Source organism: Muscardinus avellanarius (assembly GCF_963383645.1).
Source record: "Muscardinus avellanarius genome assembly, chromosome: 10".
NCBI lineage: Eukaryota > Metazoa > Chordata > Mammalia > Rodentia > Gliridae > Muscardinus > Muscardinus avellanarius.
This window is the reverse complement of record NC_137796.1, coordinates 13,107,481-13,130,565: the sequence shown is the minus strand read 5'-3', so window position 1 is coordinate 13,130,565 and position 23,085 is coordinate 13,107,481. Positions and strand designations below refer to the sequence as shown.

Genomic DNA, 23,085 nt, shown 5'->3' with positions numbered 1-23,085 from the left:
ATCACTCCCCCCCAAACCCAGCTCTGAGAGGGAGACTTACGCGGTGGGGGAGTGACCTTGGCCCGTGTTCTCCAACTGACTCTGCTCTGTCCAGCAGGTCTCCTTTCTCCTCTTAGGTTCTAGGGAGCAGGCAAGGGAGGGGAGCTTTATAATTAACAGTCCAGGCAGTCTGTCATTTTAGCCAGACGTGGTGGTGTACACCTGTAACCCCAGTACTTGGGAGACTGAGACCAGAGGATCGCAGGTTTGAGACCAGCCACAGCAACATAGCAAGAACCTTAACAACTTAGTGAGATCCTGTTTCAAAGTTAAAAAGAAAAATTAAAAGGCTTGAGGGCAGTGTATCTTGGAGGTAGAATGTCCCTAATATACTAAAAAAAAAAAAAGAAAGAAAGAAAGAAAAAGAAGAAAAAAGTTCTGTGGTTTTCAGTCCCTCCTTCAGAATGTTAACAAACTGTCTTTCTTGTCTTCTTTTGTCTGAAAAGGTTTAAGTGGGATGTCAAAAAATTTGAGCCTCATTTCTCCATCAGCCCAGAAGAAGGCTACATCACGGCTGGGATGGAGGTTTCTTTCGAAGTGACCTACCATCCCACTGAGATGGGAAAAGAGAGTCTCTACAAAAACGTGCCCTGCTTCATCCAGGGAGGCAATCCTCTGTGCCTCACCCTGTCGGGGGTCTGCGTGGGACCACCTGCAGTGAAAGAGGTGCGTAGGTGCTCCCAGGGAGGAGCTGGCGGCAGGAGCGAGCCCAGCACGGAGACTCAGTTTACCTCCAACATTCAGACCGCTCCCTCCCACCACAGGGACTTGGAACAAGCCATGCCCACTGTTGAAATATTCGTTTTTCTCTGTTTAGTTAACTCCTACTCATTCCTCAGCTCTCAACTCAAGCATGAAATACTCAAGGAGCCTGCACTGGCGTTCCTTCAAGATCAAATTATGTTCTAAAAGCTTAGAGTAAAGGGTTAATACCTTCTCCTCTGCGGTTACAAAATGGCCTTGGGCGAACACTCTGCCAGCCCTGTTCCTGCAAAATTGACTGTGCTTTCAGCTGTTTCCTGACAATATTGCTTGAAGTAAAAATGATAAAATGACACCCAACCCCCCCCTATAATTTTGTTATTTCAAAAATGTTAACTGGGTGTGGTGCTGCACACCTGTAATCCCAGCACTTAGGAAGCTGAAACAGGAAGATTACAGGTTCAAGGACAGCCTCAGAAAATAGTGAGACTCTCATCAACTTAAGAGAGACCTGCTTTAAAATAAGAAAATAGAACTAAGGATGTGGCTCAGAGGTAGAACACCCCTTGGATCAATCCCCCACAGAAAAAAAAAGCATGCCATATTATGGAATCATACAGTATGCAAAATGATTATGCATGAACACATCTCAGCAAGAAGCTATGTTTTTATTTCTCTTGTGTAAATAGCTAGTCATGGAATGGGTAGGTCTCTGTTTATCTTCTGAAGAAGCTACTACATGGTTTTCCAAGATGGTTTTCTCCTTTTTTTTTTTTTTTTTTGGTGGTACTGGGGTTCCTGGAAGCCCTTATACCTCGGGGCTACACTCCCAGACCTATTCTTACATTTTCATTTTGGAAACAGGGTCTCCTAAGCCAGCGCGCGCGGCTGGCTTCGAACCTGCGCGATCCTCCTGTCTCTGCCTCCCAAGCGCGGGGATGACAAGCGTGCCCACCACGCCCGGCTATGGTTTTCTCCTTTTGTGTTCACTCAGTAATGTCTGGCATCTCCACTTGCCCCACACCCTTGTCCACACTTGATGTGGTCAGCTTTTTAAACTCTGGCCATTCCGCTCAGCTACAGCCGTGTCTCGCTGAAGTTTCTGCTCTGCGCTTTCCTAGTAACTCCTCATGGGGGATGCCTTTCCAGGTACTCATTTGCCACCCAGAGATGATCTTGGTTGAAGTGTCTGTTCAAATCTTCTGTTTGTAATTGGGCCATTTGTCCTCTTCTTAAAATATTGAGAGCTCAGCCAGGCAAGGTGGCACATGTTTGTAATCCCAGTACTTGGGAGGCTGAGACAGGAGGATCGCAGGTTCTCAGCCAGCTTCAGCTACTTAGTGAAACTCTCTACAACTCAGTCAGACCCTGCTTCAAAGCAAAGATTAAAAATAACAGTGGAGGTGTAGCTTGGAGGTAAAATGAATGCCCCGGGGTTCGATCCCCAGTACCACAAAAGGTATCTATTAGAAATATATATAAACATAGGCATATGTTTATATATAGTTTGTGTTGATGTATTTTATATGTATATATACATATATATGGAGAGAGTGTTTTTCATATATTCTGGAAACAAGTTTTACTTAGAAGCAAGTCTTTAATCTGTTTGGAGTTAATTTTTGTGTATAGTGCAAGATAGGGATGAAAATTCATTTTATTTTTATATAAATATTCAGTTATTCTAGCACCATTTGTTGAGATCATCCTTTCCCCACTGAAATGCCTTGCACCTGTGACAAAAATCAATTGATCATATATATATATATATATATATATATATATATATATATACATACACACACACATATATACATGTATGTGTGTGAGCCTGTTACTGAACTCTCTTCTTGTTCATTGACTTCTTTTTTTTTTTTTTTGGTGGTACTGGGGTTCCTGGATGCCCTTCTACCTCTGGGCTACACTCCCAGACCTATTTTTAGGTTTTTATTTGGAAAGAGGGTCTCCTAAGTCAGCATGCGTGGCTGGCTTTGAACCTGCGCGATCCTCCTGTCTCTGCCTCCCAAGTGCGGGGATTACAAGCGTGCGCCACCACGCCCGGCTTGTTCATTAACTTCTTTGAGTAACTTTATACCAGTACCACACTGTCATCTTGGCCCATGTTCATAATCCAGTGGCCGGTTCTCCCCTGTTGTCTCACTTGACCTTTGGATGGCAGGTGACTCCAGAGCCCGTCCCTCCTCCTGCCCCCCCCCCCGCTTTCCCGCCTACTCCTCCTCTTTCTTCTCTTTTTCTTGTCACTGGCTTGTGCTCATCAAGTTTAGGTCTTTTTTCTAAAGACATTCCTTCCTCGTTGATCTCATCCATTTTCTTGTCTTAAACAAAAAAAGCATTGCTATCTGTCTCTCTTACCTTAATCTCTCCCCTGGACTTTCCAAGTCTTCGTACATTTCACTTTCTGCCTGACTAACAGGCTTCTCAAACACAGCATGTACAGAGCTGAGCTCCTCGTCTCTTCCCTCCTCCCACCATCAACCCCACCTCTGGTAGCTCTGGCTAAAAACCTAGGTGTCATTCATAACTCTCTTCCCATTTACACCCAAGGTTCTGTACGTCAGAAAATCCTATTGACACTGGAGAGGACAGCTGGGAAATACTAACACTCCCCACCATCCCAGGGCTACCAGCGCCATCCACGCCCTCGTCACCTGCCACCATCTGGTCTACCGGAAGCGTCTTCTTCTTGTTATTCCTTCTGTCACCTGTCAGCATCCAGGGTGACTCTGTTAGAATATAGACCAAGTCGTATTGCTCCTCCACTCGAAACACCCCCCCAAGACCTGCTACTTCAACAGAAGAGAAAGAAAGGTCTCTCCCGTGACCCCAAGGCCCTGCGTCTCTTTTTCTCTGCTGTTTGACCTTCCCTTCACTCCACATGGGCCAGAATGGCCTCTTGTCTGTCAAAATCCAGGATCTCTATCATCCACGTTTCCTCCGCCTGGGAGCACTTTGCTCTTAGGTCTTCCCTGATTTTGTTCTTCTTGATCGGCTATCACGCTGAATCTCATTATGATGTATAATCAGTTAAAAAGGGAGGGCGGGGCAGGTGTGGTGGTGCATGCCTGATATCCCAGTACTTGGGAGGCTGAGACAGGAAGTTCACAGGTTTAAGACCAGCCTCAACAACTTAGCGAGACTCTCAATAACCTAGTCAGAGTCACTGAGAGTAACTCTCAGAGAGTATTTGACAGTGTCTCAAAACAGAAACATTTACTAAAGGTCTGGGGGTATGTAGAATGCCCCTGGATCCAATCCCCAGTACCACAAGAAAAAAAAAAAGAAAGTTGATCACAGAAAACTTAAAAAAAAAAAAAAACTCAGGTAGGTAGTACTGTTAAAATCAGTCTTTTGGTACTAGAGGTTGAACCCAGAGGCATTCTGCTCTGACTATACTCCCCGCCCTATTTTATTTTTTAAATTTGAAACAGGATCTCACTAAGTACTGAGACTAACCTTGAACCTGCTATCCTCCCATCTCAGCCTCCCAAGTACTGGAAATTACAGGCATGCACCACCATGCCCAGCTTAAAACCAGCCTTTCCCTGTGTGCATTCTGTTCCTCAAGCCCAGGCAAGAGCCATGAACAGTGAGGTGCCTGCTTAATTGTGAGACTATAATTAGGTCTTTTCCAGTAAAGGAGTAGTTTGACTTGGGCTCCATTTTATAAAATTGCCATCGCGTAACCTTATGTGTACTTGTATTTTTGTAAAGATATTGTGAATGCCAGCCCCTCCCCGGGGATCCCCTTCAGCCAATGGCGTAAAGAATTTGGGATTCTGTTCCCACCAATAGGAGCACAGCACAGAAGCCCCATGCTGGAAATAAAATGCCTGGCAGTTTCCTGCTAAGTTGTCCTGCACACCTGACTTACTGGTGGCAGGATCCCTTTTGGCCAAAAGTAGAATTCTCCTTGCCGACAGCTGCTTTCAAATATGTGTCTTATGATGCTACTGACATCTATTTCTCACGCTTCCAGGTGGTGAATTTCAACTGCCAGGTGCGCTCCAAGCACACACAGACCATCCTGCTGTCAAACCGCACCAACCAGACCTGGAATCTGCACCCCATCTTTGAGGGCGAGCACTGGGAGGGTCCGGAGTTCATCACCCTCGAGGCCCATCAGCAAAACAAGCCCTATGAGATCACCTACCGGCCGCGCACCATGAACCTGGAGAACCGCAAGCACCAGGTAGGCGGAGGCCTCCGCACCAGGTTCCCAGCCTAGTGGAAGGAAGGAAAGAGGCTAGACGGTGGTTTGGAGGCTCAGAGGATGGGAGAACAAGATGGCAGCACCCAGATCACGTTGGAACACTGCCGGAACAGCAGATTGCCCAGCGTTGGCTTCCCTCTCTGTCCATGTTTCCTGTGTTGGGCATTCTCCTAGAACCCAGGGCTCAGTTTTGAAATTGTCCTGGACCAAGCATCGGGCAATGGATATTTACCTTAATTATCTAAATAGCATCCCAATGACTGAAATAAAAATCAATAAAAGAAAAGCAGCCACAGTCCTCCATGCTATGAGAAATGCACTTTCTTTTTTTACTATTTTTACTTTTGATCCTTAGTCGGACAAGGCCAAAGCTGTGGTCATAGCCCACCCGAGCTTGTGTCCAGTGTGTTCTCAATTTACATTAAGCATTTTTTATTTAACTACGCAGATTTGTGATCACCATTTTTATGACTATCCAATACTTCATTGAATTATGATTCCTTTAATATCCCACTTTTGTTGAATGTTTGTCTCTAAATTTTTATCCATATTGTAAGTGAGGCGGGGTGTGTGTGTGTGTGTGTTTGTGTGTGTGTGTGTGTGTGTGTGTGTGTGTGTGTGTGTGACATATTTAACACTTTCCTTTGGAGAAATTTTTCTTCAGTCATTTCCCTGGGGTGAGATTCCTAGTTCAAATACATAGGAACATTTCTGTGACTCTGCATGCATTACCCCGCTTACTTATAGAGCCTCTAATTAATCCTGCATCCCCACCATGCTCAGAGGTGCACCATAAAGAAGCTTCTTTTCATTCTAATCACACGTATTTCTTCTCCCTAGGGCACCCTCTTCTTCCCCCTCCCGGATGGAACCGGCTGGCTGTATGCTCTGCATGGGACTGCCGAACTCCCCAAAGCTGTTGCCAGTATCACCCGTGAAGTGCCATGCAAGACACCTTACACCGAGCTCCTGCCGATCACCAACTGGCTGAACAAGCCCCAGAGGTGAGGGGGAGGCAGAAGGACAACTCCCACCATCCCCGTGGTCCTGCCCCAGCTCACGCCTATGGAGAATGTGGCATTCTCACTACACTGCTGAGGCTGTCCTTGGACATGCGGTCCTCCTGTCTCAGCCTCCCAGATACTGGCACGCGCCACCAGGCCAGGTTTGATTTTTGTTATTATTGAGTATTCTAATTATCTAAGCCACTGGAAAGTCCTTTGGATCTTGTAGTAAGAATAGAATAGAATGCAAGGCCAAGCAGCTCAACCCCCTCCTGTAAAACAGAGAACTGCAGACTGGGAGAAGAGGGGTAACTTACTGAAGGCTGCCCACGTGCGTGCGATGTGGATAAAGGCCCAGATCTGAATTTGAGTGCCAGTTTTGCCAATAACTAATGAAGTTATCTGAGCATATTATCTTCTTCCTTTTGGCCTTTATTTCCTCTTTAGCATAGCGGAGATATTAGTGATATATACCTCCTATAGAGGCTGAAGGATTAAAAGGTGGTCAATAAATGGCAGTTACAACCAGGCGTGGTGGCCCACACCTGTAATCCCAGTACTTGGGAGGCTGAGACAGGAAGATCACAGGTTCTCAGCCAGCCTCAGCAACTTCAGGAGGCCTTCCATAACTTAGACTCTGTTTGAAATTTAAAAAAAAAATTAAAAATAGTGCCACAGGTGTAGCTCAGAGGTAGAATGCCCCTAGATTCAATCTCCAGTTCTACAAAAAAAAAAAAAAAAGAGTATCCCCAACCCCCTTCTGTCCTTCCTCTGGACACAGTCTCGTTTCCTGTCTCCTCTCCTTGCATGCTCAGGTTCCGGGTCATTGTGGAGATGGTGAAGCCAGAGCGGGCAGACCCAAGTGTCACCATGAAAGGCCTGGATTACATCGATGTGCTGTCCGGCTCCAAGAAGGACTACAAGCTGAACTTCTTTGCCTACAAGGAGGGACTGTACAATGCAAAGGTATCTGCGCATCAAACCCACCCCCCATAAGCCCACCGAGGCCTGACCCTCAGGTTGACGGTCCTGGAGTTAGGAGGTGCCAGGTGTCCCCCCACAGTCACGATTCCAAGACCCCACGAGGCCTTCCACACGCCAGCCGCTCTGCCGCATCCATTCACTTGCTCCACAAGTGTCCATCCGTGCCAGGGAGGGCACTAAGTGCTGGTAACACGTAGTGGCCCAGATAGGCGCAGCCTGTTCTTGTGGAACGCAGTCCAGCAGGAGATGGTACTACCTGAGTAGTCGCACTGTGAACGCTCCAAAGAAGAGGAGCCATAGAAAACCGTAGCTCAGCCGGGCGTGGCAGTGCACGCTTGTAATCCACGCGCTTGGGAGGCAGAGACAGGAGGATCACGTAGGTTCGAAGCCAGCCTCACTGGCTTAACAGACCCTGTTTCCAAATAAAAACATAAAATATGTCTGGGAGTGTAGCCTGGAGATAGAAGGCCCCTGCATTCCACCCCCAGTACCACCAAAAAAATAATAATAATAATAATAAAATATAGGCTGGAGGTGTAGCTCAGAGGAAGAATGCCCCTGGGTTCAATCCCCAGAGCCTCAAAAAAAGACACTATCTATAAATATGTTTATATTTATATTTACATAAATACAAGTAAGTAAATATAAATATACATGCGTATATATACATAATACCCATATGCGTGTCTCTATAAATTCCAGACTATATAAATAACTATTACCTCCTAAGAGTAATAAGTTAAACAATGCAGTGTATTTAAAACGGCCAAAGATTTGAACAGACTCCACTTTGCTCAAGTAGCTAGTGAATGACCACTGAGCAGACAACATCAGCATCCTCAACTGCGAGGGTGAGCCGCGCCCAACAGGTGAGCTTCGTGCAGCTCACCGTGGGCTCTGGAGTCCACGCAGCCTGGACTCGGGTCCTGGGGATGACAGCGAGATACTTCATTGTGCTGAGATTCCCTTTCTTCATTAAAAAGCTTTTCCTCCTCAAAGAAAAGCGAGAGGGAATAGTGCCTGTGCCCACAACATGTAGGAATCAAACAGACAAGCACTTCTAGTGCCTGGCACCCGGCAATCGTTCACTAAATGCTAGATGTCATCGTCGTTACTGCCATTGTTGCTGATTATAAAAGCGGCATCGGGAGTGGAAGCAAAGCTCTCCCGGGCTGGCGCGTTCCCCAGGGTCACCGGCTATGCCCACTGGGGAAGTGCTGGCTCCGGACCAGGCTGCGCCGGCCTCTTATACAGCAGACCCAGGGAATGCAGTCATGTCTTGCCTGGGAGGAGCCCGGCTGCCTGAGGAGAAGGGCTGGTGGCTCCTGAGCCTCCTGGGTCCCGTCCTGTGCAGAGGACCCTGGCTGAACCCCGCTCTGCCCTGCTTCCCCCTCCTCCGTGTGAACACAGGTGATCTTCCGGAATGAGGTGACCAGCGAGTTCTTGTACTACGTCGTGAGCTTCAGGGTCATCCCTTCGGGCATCATAAAAGCCATCGAGCTGATAACCCCGGTCCGGCAGAGTGCTTCCACCTCCATCAAGGTGGAAAACCCCCTGCCCTACATGGTCACCTTCTCCACGGAATGCAGGGTGCCCGACATCAGCCTGCCCTCCCAGTTTGTTGTCCCTGCCAACTCTGAGGTACAGCCCTGGCTGCCGGGGGTCCCCTAAGGGCTGTCACAGACTCTGCCCACGCTGCGCCTCCCCTGATGGTGGGCCAGCCCTGGCTAGGGAGGGAGGGGGCGGACACGCTCACATCCCTTTCCTCTGCTGCCAAAATCCTCCTTGCATGAACCGGGGGCATTTTGCTTTTGTTTGGACAGGTAAAATGGACTTCTTTATTGCAAATTGTCTCTATTGTTTGTTTGCCTTGTTCAAGCTAAATATATATATATTGCTAATTATGAAAGTATTATAGGGCTGGGGGTGGAGCTCAGTGGTGGAGCATTTACCTGCAATGTACGAGGCCTGGGTTTGAGCACTGCAGAAAAAGAAAAGGAGCCAGGTGTGGTTTCGCACGCTTGTCATCCCAGCATTCGGGAGGCTGAGACAGGAGGATCGAGGTTCACAGACAGCCTCAGCTACTACTTAGTGAGGCCCTTTGCAACTCAGTAAGACCCTGTTTCAAAATAAAGAATGGAAATAGGACTGGAGGTAAAGCTGGGAGGTAGAATGTCCTTGGGTTTCATCCCCAATACCACCAAACAAAAAAGGAAAGGAAAGAAAAAGGTATCCTGGACTACTGTGTGGTGAAAAGCAAGATACGCACTAATATATAAAGGGTACCATAAATATGCTTGTTTCTGTGCAGGCTACTGCAGGAGGAAGGCACAAGAAACCTTTAACAGGAATCGGGGGCATGGCCTGGAATCATGAGCCAATAAGAAGATCATCTTCCTTTTTTATTCTCCTTATTAATTTATCACCCCAAACTCTTGTCTAGATTTTATCAAATTCTCTTCTCTCCAACTCTAGCTCTTCCTTCACCGTCAGAATATAGAGTCTAAATTTGTTTTCTCTGCTCTCCTACCCGTGTGTGTGTGTGTGTGTGTGTGTGTGTGTGTGTGTGTGTTAGTTATTGGGGACTGAATCCAGGGACATTCTGTCTCTGAGTTACACCCCAGACCTATTTTATTTTTTAATTTGGGACAATCCAGAGACATTTGCTTTTGATTTCCTGTACACAGCCTTTATCAAGTTAAGAATTTCCCCTTCTATTTCTAGTTTGCTAAGAGTGTGCGTACTCACACGTGTGTGTGTGTGTGTGTGTGTGTGTGTGTGTGTGAGAGAGAGAGAGAGAGAGAGAGAGAGAGAGAGAGAGAGAGAGAGGAGAGAGGAGAGAGGAGAGAGGAGAGAGGAGAGAGGAGAGAGGAGAGAGGAGAGAGGAGAGAGAAGCTAACAGATAGACAGACTGGGGATTAAACCCAGAAGCATTATACCTCTGAACTACCCTCAGCCCTTTTTATTTTTTATTTTGAAGCAAAGTTTTGCCAAGTTGCTGAGGGCCTTGCTAAGTTGCTTAAGTTTTGAACCTGTGATCCTTCTGTCTCATCTTCCAAGTACTGGGATTACAGACACATACCACCATGCCTGGCTTGCTAAGAGCCCCCTGACCCCATACCCGAGGCTGAACCCAGGGCCATTCTACCTCTGAGCTACACCTTGATTCCTATTTTTTACATTTTTTTATTTGGAAACAAGGTCCCTCTAAGTTCTAAGCCTGGCCTCACACTTGTGATCCTCCTGCATCAGCCTCCCAAGTACGGGATTATAGGTGTGTGCCACCACAGTCGGCTTGCTAAGAGCTTTTTTTTAAAAAAAAAAATACTATATTGGTATTGAGTTATCAATACCCATTATCAAATATTTCTTCTGCATCTGTTGAGATACCTACGTGCTTGTTCTCCTTTTAATCTGTCAATGTGGTGATTGGGTTGGTTTTTCTAAAGTTAAACCAATTTTGTATTTGTGGACTAAACCTAGCTCCAGCTCCCCCTGCAGACCCAGCAGCAGAAACAGGGACCCAAGCTGCAGTAGTGTGAACTCAGAGTGTGGTGAGCTCATGGGCTCCTGCACCAGCAAGGCCGTCCCCTCTCCAGACCAAAACCAGTGCAAGCAGGGTCCCTCACTAGCACTCCTTTTTTTGGGGTGTGGAGTCCACCATAAACGCGGGCCCTGGGGTGCTCATGGATCACACCAAAGCGCTGCGGTGACTGCGGGAAGGGAGGGGCACTTTTCCCTCACCCCCTAATAATCCATCAGCAAACCTCCCTGGAGCTTGGTGGATTCCACAGATCTTAAACTGAACCAGGAAGGAGTTGAGCAAAGGTTCAAATAAACTAAACTCGACCCTCCTGGGTTCAGCTTGCTAAAAGATAAGAGAATCACAGACTACACCACGCAGAAGCAACTGACGTTCCCAGCCATGGAGAGCAGGAGATGGCACTGTCCTTGAAACTTCACCTCTGACAAGACCAAGTCCTGGTCACGCACTGTTCTCTTTCTTACGTCGTTAAGCTCAGATGGATATGCTTTTGGTTGGACATTTTGCATCTGTGCTTAAAAGAGGGACACCGGCGCTCAATTTCTCTTATTTCCCGTTACTCCTGTTGAATTCTGGTGTTGAGGTTGTACCGGTCGGGATGAGTTCTCTCTGTCTTTTCTCTAGAAAAATTTTGCAGAATACTAGGATTCCTTCATCCTTGATTATCTACTAGTTTACAAGTAAAGCATGATCTCGGAATTTCTTTGAAGGAAATAATTTTTTAATTTTTTATTAGTGCATTATATTCATACATCATATTGGGGTTAAAAAAAAACTTGTGTGTACAGACATGTACACATCACTGATTTAACCCCCATCCAATTCCCACTCCATTCCCTCCCCATCCCTCCCTCCCTTGCTTGGCTTAGTAGTTGACTTCAATATGTATAAGTACGTTGTGTGTTTTAGAGATTTTCCTCTTCCCCCCTCCTTTCTCCTCCTTTAGGTTGTCTTGTTTGCTCCTCTAAAGGATTTCCTTTTTCATCTAGAGTTTCTCCTATGACCCATTTCTCCCCAACTCTCACATATTAGGGAAAGCATCTGATTTCTTGGTTTTTGTGACTGACTAATCTCACTTAGCATAATGTCCTCCAGTTCCATCCATTTCCCTGAAAATGATGTAATTGAGTTATTTTAATGGCTGAGTAAAATTCCATTGTGTTCATACCCCACAGTTTTGTAATCCATTCATCTGTTGATGGACATCTTGGCTGGTTCCATAGTTTGGCTATGGTGAATTGTGCAGCTATGAACATAGATACACATGCATTAGTTTGGTAGTTTGGTTTCTTTTCTTTTGGGTAGATACCCAACAGTGGTATTGCTGGATCAAATGGTAGATTTGTTCCCATTCTTCTGAGGATTCTCCATACTGTTTTCCAAAGTGGTTGCACTAATTTGCAATCCCACCAACAATGTTTTAGAAGGAAAGATTTTTGTTTACTACTGATTAATTTTCCCTAGTGGTGCTAGTACTCTGTAAGGTTTCTTTATCTTCGTGGGTCTGTTTTTGTAAGCTATATTCGTTATTTATCTGTGTCATCTAATTTGTGTGTGTATAGAAGTATAGATTGATCTCAGGGCCGTTTGAGCTACACTCCATGCCCTATTATATTCTTTATTTTAAAACAGGGTCTCACTAAGTCACTGAGAGTCTCATTAAGTTGCTGACACTGGCCATGAACATGTGATCTGCCTGTCTCAGCCTAAGTACTAGGATTTATAAATAGGTGTCACCATGTCCAGCCACTCTTTTTTTATTGTGGGAAAATCATCTAAATGTTTATGCTATACTTTTTGTTTTAAACATCGATGACTTGTGATATTCTCTTTCATTTGTTTGTTTGTTTGTTTGTTTGTTGTGCTGAAGATTGAACCCAGGGGCATTCTACTTCTAAACTGCCCTCCAGCCCTATTTTTTTTTTTTGAAACAGGGTCTCAGTTGCAGAAGGCCGCACTAAGTTGCTGAGGCTAGCCACAAACCTGCAATCCTCCTGTCTCAGCCTCCCACATACTGAGATTACAAGTGGGCACCACCACACCTGGCTAGTGATAGTCTCTTTTAATTCTGTTTTTTCATTAAGAACTAGTTTTGGGGTAGTTTTTTGTTTGTTTGTTTTGGGGGGGTTGTTTTGTTTTACTGGGGATTGAACCCAGAGGCATTCTGCCTCCAAGCTACATGTCCAGCCCTATTTCATATTTTTATTTTAAAACAAGGTCTCAAGCCAGGCGTGGTGGTGCACACTTGTAATCCCAGAACTTGGGAGGCTGAGATAGGAGGATCACAGGTTTGCAGCCAGCCTTAGCTATTTAATGAGGCCCTCCACAACTTTGTGAGACACTGTCTCAAAATAAGAATAAAAAATATCACTGGGGGTGTAGGTCAAAGGTAGATTGCCCCTGGATTCCATCCCCAGTAACGCAAAACAAAACAAAACAAAAAACAGGGTCTCAGCCACGCATGCTGGTGCACACTTGTAATTCCAGTACTTGGGAGGTTGAGACAAGAGGATTGCAGATTTGCCACCAGCCTCAGCTCCTTAGTGAGGCCCTCCACAACTTAGTGAGATTCCATTTCAGCCGGGCATGGTGGCACAAGGTTATAATCCCAGTACTTAGGAGGCTAAGACAGGAGGATCATGGATTCGAGGTCAACCTCAGCTGCTTAGTGAGGCCCTCTGCAAACTAGTGAGACCCTGTTTCAAAATAAAGAATAAAAATAGGGCTGGGGTATAGCTTGGAGGTAGAATGCCCCTGGGTTCCATCCCCAGTACCACACTAAAAATTAAAATGAATGAATGAATGAATGAATGAATGAATGAATGAATAAATAAATAAATAAATAAATAAATAAATGACAGGGGCCCACTAAGTTGCAGAGGGCCTCAGTGAGTTGCTGAGGCTGGCCATGAACCTGTGATCTTCCTGTCTCAGCTTCCCAAGTACTAGGATTACGTGTACTGCCATGCCCAAATTAGTTTTTTTTTTAATACCTATTCTTGAAAAAACAAAATTTTAACCCCACAGAAGTATATGATATAGAAAGTAAAAGTTCAAGTCGGGCATGGTGGCGCACGCTTGTAATCCCCGCACTTGGGAGGCTGAGACAGGAGGATCACACGGGTTCAAAGCCAGCCTCAGCTACTTAGTGAGGCTCTCAGCAACTTAGTGAGACCTGTTTCCAAATAAAATGAAAAATAGGTCTGATGGGGGGTCAGGCGTGGTGGTGCACACTTGTAATCCCCGCGCTTGGGAGGCGGAGACAGGAGGATCGCGCATGTTCGAAGCCAGCCATGCTGGCTTAAGGGACCCTGTTTCCAAATAAAAATATAAAATAGCTCTGAGAGTGTAGCCCGGAGGTAGAAGGGCTTCCAGGAACCCCAGTACCACCAAAAAATATATATATATAGGTCTGGGGTTATAACCCGGAGGTAGAAAGCCTCTGGGTTCCACCCCCAGTACCACAAAAACAACAACAAAAAAAAAAGAAAGTAAAAGTTCACACAAATCTCGTTTCCCTCACTCAGTGAGGGAAATAAATAGCAATGACAATTTGGAATATATCCAGTCTCATTTCTATACATACATAGATTCTTCTCCACAAAAATGTGCTTATATGTTGTATACGCTTTTGTAACCGTCACCAGTGATACAATATCATTGACACCTTTCATTGCAATGCTGTCCCGTGCTTTTTTATGGCTGCCTAGTATTCAACTGGAATGGGAAACTAAATTATTTAACCACCTTCCTACTGCTAGAGCATTTGAATTGTTCTCCATCTTTTGCTATCATGAGCAATACTCTTTGGTTCTTGTTTTGCTTTGCTATGAGTAACAGTTGAAAGAAAACCTCCCTGGAGGAAAAGTCAGAATGCAGACAGGTGTTCTGAGATTGACTCTGTGCAAAGAAGGAGCTGTCTGACCATCAGCCCTCCTGACCATCAGCCCTCCTGCTGATACCACATCTCCATCCTCACGCCTCTCCAGCGAGGATTCAGTACCTGTGTTTAAGATGCAGAGATATCAGAGAATTGGACAGAAGTCTCCCGGGCTCAGGGCAGCATAAGCATTTGCCTATCAAGCAACCGTTTCTGCCACCAACCTTCTGTGAGGACCATGGCAGGTCTCTGGGTGGCAGGGGAGGGGTCCCAGCATGACGGAAGCCTCTCTCTTCTCTTCCAGGGCACATTCTCACTTGAATTCCAGCCTCTGAAAGCTGGAGAAACCTTTGGGAGACTAACTTTGCACAACAGTGATCTGGGGTATTACCAATATGAGCTCAACCTGAAGGCCGTGCCAGCGCCTCCCGAAAAGCCCGTCCACTTCCAGGCCGTTCTTGGCAGCAGCCAAAGCATATTTGTGAAGTTCACTAATTACACACGGCTGAAGACAGAATACTACTGCAGGGTGAGTAGCCCTTCCCTTGCCAGAAGCCTGGGGTGATAATAATAGGTGGCTGGCTGTGGCGGTGCACGCCTCTAAACCCCAATACTTGGAAGGCTGAGACAAGAGAATCACAGGTTTTAGGCTCAGCAACATAGTGAGACCTTGTTTCAACATCTAAAAAATAAAATAAAATAAAATAAAATAGAGCCAGGCATGGTGGCACATGCTTGTAATCCCTGTACAGGAGACTGAGACAGGACGATTGCAGGCTTGAAGCCAACCTCAGCAACTTAGAGAGACTCACAAAAGCCTAGCTGGACCCTGTTTCAAAACAAATAACAATAATAATAAAACCAAAAGGGATGAGGATGTAGCTCAGAGGTAGAATGCCCCTGGGTTCAATCCCTAGTACCACAAAAAATAAAGCATAAAAATAAATAACACCGGGCATGGTGGCACACACCTGTAATCCTAGTACTTGGGAGACTGAGACAGAAGAATTGCAGGTTCTTGGCCAGCCTCAGCAACTTAGTGAGAGTCTATTACCAAATAAAAAAAATAAGATAAAATAGGGCTGGGGAATGTAGCTCAGAAGTAGAATGTCCCTGAGTTCAATCCCCAGTATAATACATACATACATACATACATACATACATACATACATACATACATACGCCTGGGGGCATAGCTCTGGCTTGGACAGAGGTTCCCTGGGCTTGGATAATTTTAAGCATCTACATGGAGGAGATAGAACATCTCTGGATTCAATCACTCTACAGGAAGTAGAACACCCCAGGTTCAGTCCCTACTGAATAATAGTAGTATAGTATTAATATTCTAATAGTAATAATAGTAGTATAGGATGAGGCACCAAAGATACAGAACGGCGATACTCAGAGAGCCAGGCGCTTCTCTGTCATGGTGGCCCCTACCCTCCTGAATCTAGCCTAGAAACTCCCACCTAGAAGCAAATAGTACCAGGCCGGGGTTCTTCCTTTACAGCCTTTACAAGCTGAGGTTAGGGGGATGGTTGCTTCCTACTCGTGCTCAGGGCTCAGTAAAGGGAGACAGTATCACTTGGTGGTCGTGAGTCCAGGCTGTGGATTCAGACATGGGTTTGAATCCTGGCGTCACCACTTACTCATCATATGAATAATTAACTGAAGCTGTCTAGGCTATAAATGGAGATAATACCCCTGTCTGAGTCCATTTGGTCTTGCTCTCAATGAGTACCATAGACTGGCTAATTTATAAAGACTGCGGGTTCATTCAGCTCGCGATCCTGGGGGTGCAGCGCTGCACCTGCTGAGGGCTCCTGCTGGTGAATATTCCCTGCAAAGCCCCAAGGCGACAGCAGCAGGCGCCACGCGGCAGGAGGGTGCCTCCAGGGAGAAAGCCGAGCTGGGTTCTAGAACAGCCTCACCCTCGAGGTACCCCCATTAACCATTAGCCCATTAGCCAGGCATGGATTAAACTGCCAGCCTCGCAGGGCTGCTATCAGAAAACCGTGCTAAGTGCTCCATATACATGAGATATTGTGTCCGCTGTATACAGTAAGATTTAGCTACTAGAACTGAAACCTAAAATAACGGCAAAATAGAAGCTCAATACTCTCACACGTAACAGGCCAGGCGTTAGCAGTATTTGCTGGAATGGCTGGGCTGTGACGGCAGGCACTCGGAATCCTTCTGTCCTGATATTCTGTCCTCTGCAGAGAGTTGCTATGGTTCACCTGGGCCAAAGTGTCTTACAGATACCTTCATACTCTACCCAGCTACAGGAAGGTTACATACAGAACTTGCACTGAAATCCCACTGAACAGAACTTCACAGGACCACACCTACCAACAAGGAGAACTAGAAGAAGCAGCCTTCACACCGGTGGTCACATGCCTAGCAAAAACCAGGGGTGTCATGGCTATAGTCGAGAGACATAGTCTCAAGCCAGGCGGGGTGGCACACCCATGTAATCCAAGGGCTTGGGAGGCTGAGACAGGAGGATCGCAGGTTCAAGGCCAGCCAGAGCAACTTAGAGAGCCCCTTCGAAACTTAGTGAGACCTTGTTTCAAAATAAATAAAATAGAAGTGGGGTGCAACTCAGAGGCAGAATGCCCTAGGCTCAATCCCCAGTAACCACACACACACAAAAAGAGACAGGCTGTGTGTGTGTGTGTGTGTGTGTGTGTGTGTGTGTGTGTGTGGTACCGGGGTTCCTGGAAGCCCTTCTACCTCCAGGCTACACTCCAGACCTATTTTTCATATTTTTTATTTGGAAACAGGGTCTTTTAAGCCAGCACAGCTGGCTTCGAACCTGTACGATCCTCCTGTCTCCGCCTCCCAAGCGCAGGGAGTACAAGTGTGCTCCACCACACCCGGCAAGGCATAGGCTCTTGATCAACCTTACCAGTTGAGAGAGGCTAGATTATGCCATAGTACCAACCCCGAGACTTGGGCAGCTTAAAAGAGCAAAGCTTAGCCGGGCGTGGTGGCGCATGCTTGTAAACCCAGCACTTGGGAGGCTGAGACAGGAGGATCGCACAGGTTTGAAGCCAGCCTCAGCTACTTAGTGAGGCTCTCAGCAACTTAGTGAGACCCTGTTTTCAAATAAAATATAAAGTAGAGCCGGGCGTGGTGGCGCACGCTTGTAATCCCCACGCTGGGGAGGCCGAGACAGGAGGATCGCGCAGGTTCGAAGCCAGCCGCGCGCGCTGGCTTAGGAGACCCTGTTTCCAAATATTTTTTAAAAAATGTAAAAGTAGGTCTGGGAGTGTAGCCCAGAGGTAGAAGGGCTTCCAGGAACCCCAGTACCACCTAAAAAATAAATAAATAAAATAAAATAAAATATAAAGTAGGTCTGGGAGTATATCCCTGGGTTCCATCCCAGTACCACCCAAAAAAAAAAAAAAAAGCAAAGGTTTACTTCTCACTTGTGTTGTCCGTCTGTGAGGGGCCACAGGGGATGTGGCCATCACAGTCACCCAGGGACACCACTGAAGAGCAGCCTCCCTCTCAGATGTTTCCAGTTATAAGACAGAGTGGTGACAAGACCCTGACAGGACTCAGACAGGTACCTGCTCCAGAGTAGACGTGATGTCTTTCACTTCAGCTCATAGCAAACAGTCCAGAACTAGCCCCGCCCATCCACACAGAACCAGAACGCTCCATCTTCCCTGTGCACGGCAGAAAAGAAGAACCAGATATGGGGGCGCCGTCCCAGTTGTTTCCGGGGCTGGGAACTTCTGGCTCGGTGAGGCTAGGAATGGAACCGAGCCGAGTGGGTGTGAATGTATGTACACACGGGCGAGGCTTTGGGCAGCGCTGACGCTGAGGGCAACTAAGCTGCTCCAGGAACAGAGGAAGGTGTACGCTGATGTTTCTGCAGTGGGCTGCAGTGCAGTCACTTTTCACTGGCCAGGGGCACAGTCCCCACTGATGTTTCTGCTTGCATGTGACTTGGACCACTGGCTGGTCATGGTCAACTTGTCCTGGGATCCAGCTGCTGTCCAGCTGCTGAGTTACTCTTGCAGCTGGCGCCATCACCCCGTGACGGGGCCGAAGGACTTCAGGTGTTCCGGCTACCGTAGCTGCCGAAAGCAAAAGGGATGAAAAGAAGAAAACAGAATCAGCCCCAACAGGCAAGCAACAGGCTGTATGCAGAGCTGAGTGGAGTCTGACCCCAAAGTTAAGGCCTCAAAGGGGACAGGCCTGCTATGAAGAAAGAGGGGCTCAGCTTGTTATCCCATCCCGGTCACCCCCCAGACATCTGCAGGCCTGAGGCCAGAGTCTGTGTTTTCAGCAAAAGTGGCCTTTAAGTCCCCAAAAAGAAACGTAGGCAACCACTATCCTCATAACACACACATCAGAGGTGATGTCTACAGCAAGGTAGCGAAGAACTAGTCAGCATTACCCAGCCCTGTGACCTCCAAAAGTAGTGATTTTTAAGTAGACTAAGAATGAGTAAAGCAGGGGGGCTTACTTGATAAGCCATCTTGGATAAATATTCTGTTTCTGTGGTTAATCAGAATTTCAGAACAGGTCTGTTGGGGAAAAAAAATACAAGGGAGCCAGGCATGGTGGCACATGCCTGTAATCCTAGTACTTGGGTGGCTGAGACAGGAGGATCACAGGTTCGAGACCAGCCTCAGCAATTTAGCAAGGCTCCCAGCAACATAGTGAGACCCGGTTTCAAAGCAAAACATAAAAAAGGGCTGGGGGTGTCATTTGGAAGTAGAATACCCCTAGGTTCAATCCTTAGTACCAAAAAAAAAAAAAGCACAAGGTTAGGATAGCACACTCCAAAGCATGATAGTTTCCTGCATCCAGGGGTTCATTTCATTGTCTCAGACGTGTCCACCATGGTGGTCCCTGACTGTCTCACAATGACAGTGGACAGTGTGGTCTAGCTGCGTGTCTTAAGACAAATTATCAATATCTCTTTGCCTTCATTTCTTGATAGCCAAGCAGGGATAATAATGAGTAATACCTACCCTGCAAGGACCCCAGCAGAACAGGTTACAAGAACACAGGGTTCTAGCCTGCCAGCCTCACACTAACCCGGGTAGGGGGTGGCTGAGGGGTTGGGGTAAATGTGCACTCCTGGGCTGCTCTGTAGAATCTTCTGTGAGCTGGGTTTATTTTATTCCCCTTACAGACAGACTGTCCAGACTTCCACACAGAGAGAGTCATTCCCGCAGCCCCAGGGCCTCAGGGTGGCACCGAAGTCAGCGTGGAAGTCTACTTTGAGCCCAGCCACCTGGGTGAGACCAAGGGCATCCTGATGTTGTCGTCGCTTGTGGGCGGGGAATACATCATCCCCCTCTTCGGAATGGCTCTGCCCCCCAAGCCCCAAGGCCCCTACTTTATCCGAGCTGGGTACAACATAATCATTCCCTTCAAGAACGTCTTCTTCCATACGGTGAACTTCTCCTTCATCCTCGATAACCCAGCCTTCACCGTGCGTGCCGCAGACTCTGTGCGGCCCAAGAAGATCAACAACATCTCAGTCTACTTTGAAGGAAACCCATCGGGCAGCAAAATCCCCATCACCACCAAGCTGATCGTGACCTGTCCTCCCGGAGAAGGCAGCGAGACTGGGATCAGATGGGTGTATTACCTGAAGGGGATCACGCCGTAGTGACAGCCAGGGCCACCTGCGCCAACCAAGAGCCACCTGCTCGGCCTTAAGAGCCACACATCGTACTAGCCTGTCAACGAAGAGAAAAGAAAACGGGAATTGTAAAGGCATTGCTTTATCTTTCTCAATTTTAGGGGCAGTTATTTCTGTATCGTATGCTTTCTAAATATAGATATGAATATATATATTCCATATTAAACACTATAGCTACTCATGGCAGATCTGCATTTGAGATCCGTGGGTCCTTGCAAATCCCTGGATTTTTCCTTCTTGACAAATTCCACAGCTCGAGCACTCTGTAATAATCCCTGTTTTTAATAAGGCAAGGGATCACACTCATGACCTCTTCCACACTGCACTCGGCAGTGCCTGATGCCAGGACGCGCAGTTACTTCTTAAAAATCTAAAGGCCCTTATATAGAACTCTCTTTTGAGTTGATATTTTATTCTGCTTTCTCCTAAAAGCCAAAAAAGGAACTATTTTCAAAGCAATGAACAGACAATGTCAAAGCAACCTGGGGATGCTCTCAGTCACCTTTTTCTCTTAGATTTTATACATGCATCTCCAAATCCCATAATCTGTTTCCTGCAGAAACTTCTCACTGGAAGCCAGGTGCTGGAGGAGGGGGGACAGGGACCTCAGCTCCCCCTACCCTTTCCCAGCCTTGGTCATGGCAATCAGCTACAGAACAGTGGTTCTCCACCCCTCTGCACCCAGAATCCACCCTCTCCCCAAGTTCCAATTTAATTATCCAGGGGAGACCCATGGCCATCATATATATATATATATATATATATATATATATATATATATATATATATATGATGAGATAAATGTATGTACTTCCAAGTTGAGAACCCGAATCACAGAACAAACATCCCTTGCCACTTGTGCTGTGACTGAGTCGAGAATCCTGCCCAGAGGAAGGACCACATCCCATTTAATATGTTGCAGTGAGCCGGGCGTGGTGGCGCATGCTTGTAATCCCCGCGCTTGGGAGGCTGAGACAGGAGGATCGCACAGGTTCGAAGCCAGCCTCAGCTACTTAGGCTTTGAGCAATTTAGTGAGACCCTGTTTCCAAATAAATTATAAAATAGGGCTGTGGGTGTAGCCGGGAGGTAGAACGCCCCCTGGGTTCCATCCCCAGTACTGCCAAAAAATAATAATAACATGTCGAAGTTATTTTGTGCACATAAACTAGTCACCAGCTAGATTAGCGCCTTTCTCAATCTCGACCTCCACAGAGCCTTGGGGCACCTGCCTCAGCCCAGAGACCTGGCTCCTCCATCACCTCGTCCCCCAGGTCTTAAGGTGTAGAATAACAGGATCACTTACCTGGCAGTGCCACAGTTAAAGATGATTAAAGACTGGCCCTGGAGTGGATTTGCTTCTGCAAACACACCTTGGTCTGAGGTCACCTGACTCCCCTGCTTCCCCCTTCTCTTTCCCTATAGCCCACCTGCAAGAGAGGGAGGAGACGCAAAAGCAATGGCCACGTGGGAATGGATGCTCTAGGGAAGTGGGTCTCTCAAATGATCCTTGACCGCCACCAGCAGCAGCACCTGGGGATTTATTAAAGATCCAGGTTCTCGGTCCCCAACCCAGGTCTACTGAGTTAGAAACATGTGACCCAGATATGTGTCTTTTAATTTTTTTTTTTTTTTTTTTTTTGCGGGTCTAGGGATGGAACCCAGGGCATTCAACCTCCGAGCTACACCTCCTGCCCTACTTTTTTATTCTTTATTTTGAAACCAGGTCTCACTGAGTTGCAAAGAGCCTCACTAAGTAGCTGAGGCTGTCCGCAAACCATGATCCTCCAGTCTCAGCCTCCCAAATGCTGGGATTACAAGTGTGCGCCACCACGCCCGGCGATATGTGTCTTTTAATAAGCCCCCATAACTACTAGAGGTTCTTTTTAACAGGCAGAGAATCTTCTACTTTTTTTTCTCCCTGCAACCCTCAGCCCATTATATAATACATAAGGCTAGTACCAAATGGAGCTTCATCTAGAATGCTTGTAAACTCAGACCCTTACTTAAGAAGCAATTTATTTTTTATAACCACCAAGAACATCACTAGTAGGTATAAAGACAAAGACATAAACAATGGATTCTCCAGTGGTTGAGTGACCAAAGACTGCATTAACTAATAATCCGATATGACACTAGAATCAACAAACAGTATGACCAGCAAATACAGAGTCCATCTAAGGTCAGTGGTTCTCCAGTTTTCTACATGCCAGAGTCCCCTGGAGGACTTTTTTTTGCTAGTGTTTGCTAGAACACTGACTGCTCGATATCCCTCTCTCCTCTCTTCTCTTCTCTTCTCTTCTCTCTCTCTCTCCCTCCCTCTCTCCCCTCCCCCCCTCTCTCAAGATCTGATTTAGAAGTTTTGGGTGGGGATAGAAAATGTGCATTTCTAACCAGCTCCCTGTAAGCTTTTTTCTGCTGCTCAGAGGAGCAGACCGATATCTACAGCTCTGAAGCCCCTCACCTACTTTCTGTTCAAAGTAGCTTGCAGACCTGCTGTGCAAAATCACTTGGAAACTTGTGGGAAGGCAGTACCTTAGGCCCCTCCCCAGACCTACCTAGTTAGAATCTAAATTTGAAGGGGACCTCACAGCTGAGAGCCCTGCTATAAGGTCACTTTGTTCAGCCCACAGCCCGAAGACTGTTCAGTAGAGCCCCAGAGAGGGGTCTTCTCATCATCTAATTGAGCAACATAGGCACCCCAAAATGACCCTCCCACCACCCACTCAGAGGTATTGGGTGGGGAGGGGACAATGGGCCCATGACCACATTCTTCAGAGGGCACCTTTTCAACAGTTGCAAACCTAGAACACTAATGGTTGCTGAAATTGAAGAAAAAATGGAGACATCCGTGTGAAACCTGGACCCTCACACCAGAGGTAGGGCATGGTGGGACTCCCTGATTCCTCCAATGGAGATATCAGCACTATAACATGTTCCTTTGAGCCTGGAAGGACTCAGTCCCAAACCACTATCCCAAACACTGGCTGCTACATAAACTAGCCGCTGCAAAATAGCACTGTTTATAG

General features: G+C 46.7%; 1 protein-coding gene across 1 annotated transcript in view; it reads left to right on the top strand.

Annotated features, from left to right (window-relative positions):
* Positions 1 to 20,025, top strand: part of HYDIN (HYDIN axonemal central pair apparatus protein) — a gene marked incomplete at both ends in the record, with an annotated part of 366,181 nt that extends 346,156 nt beyond the window's left edge. Inside the window, 7 exons of the mRNA XM_080704134.1 lie at positions 486 to 705; positions 4,739 to 4,951; positions 5,813 to 5,976; positions 6,792 to 6,942; positions 8,371 to 8,601; positions 14,689 to 14,913; positions 19,543 to 20,025. Of these exons, the coding sequence (XP_080560260.1) occupies positions 486 to 705; positions 4,739 to 4,951; positions 5,813 to 5,976; positions 6,792 to 6,942; positions 8,371 to 8,601; positions 14,689 to 14,913; positions 19,543 to 20,025 (1,687 nt within the window). The remainder of the gene's footprint in view (positions 1 to 485; positions 706 to 4,738; positions 4,952 to 5,812; positions 5,977 to 6,791; positions 6,943 to 8,370; positions 8,602 to 14,688; positions 14,914 to 19,542) is intronic.
* Between the last annotated feature and the right edge of the window lie 3,060 nt (positions 20,026 to 23,085).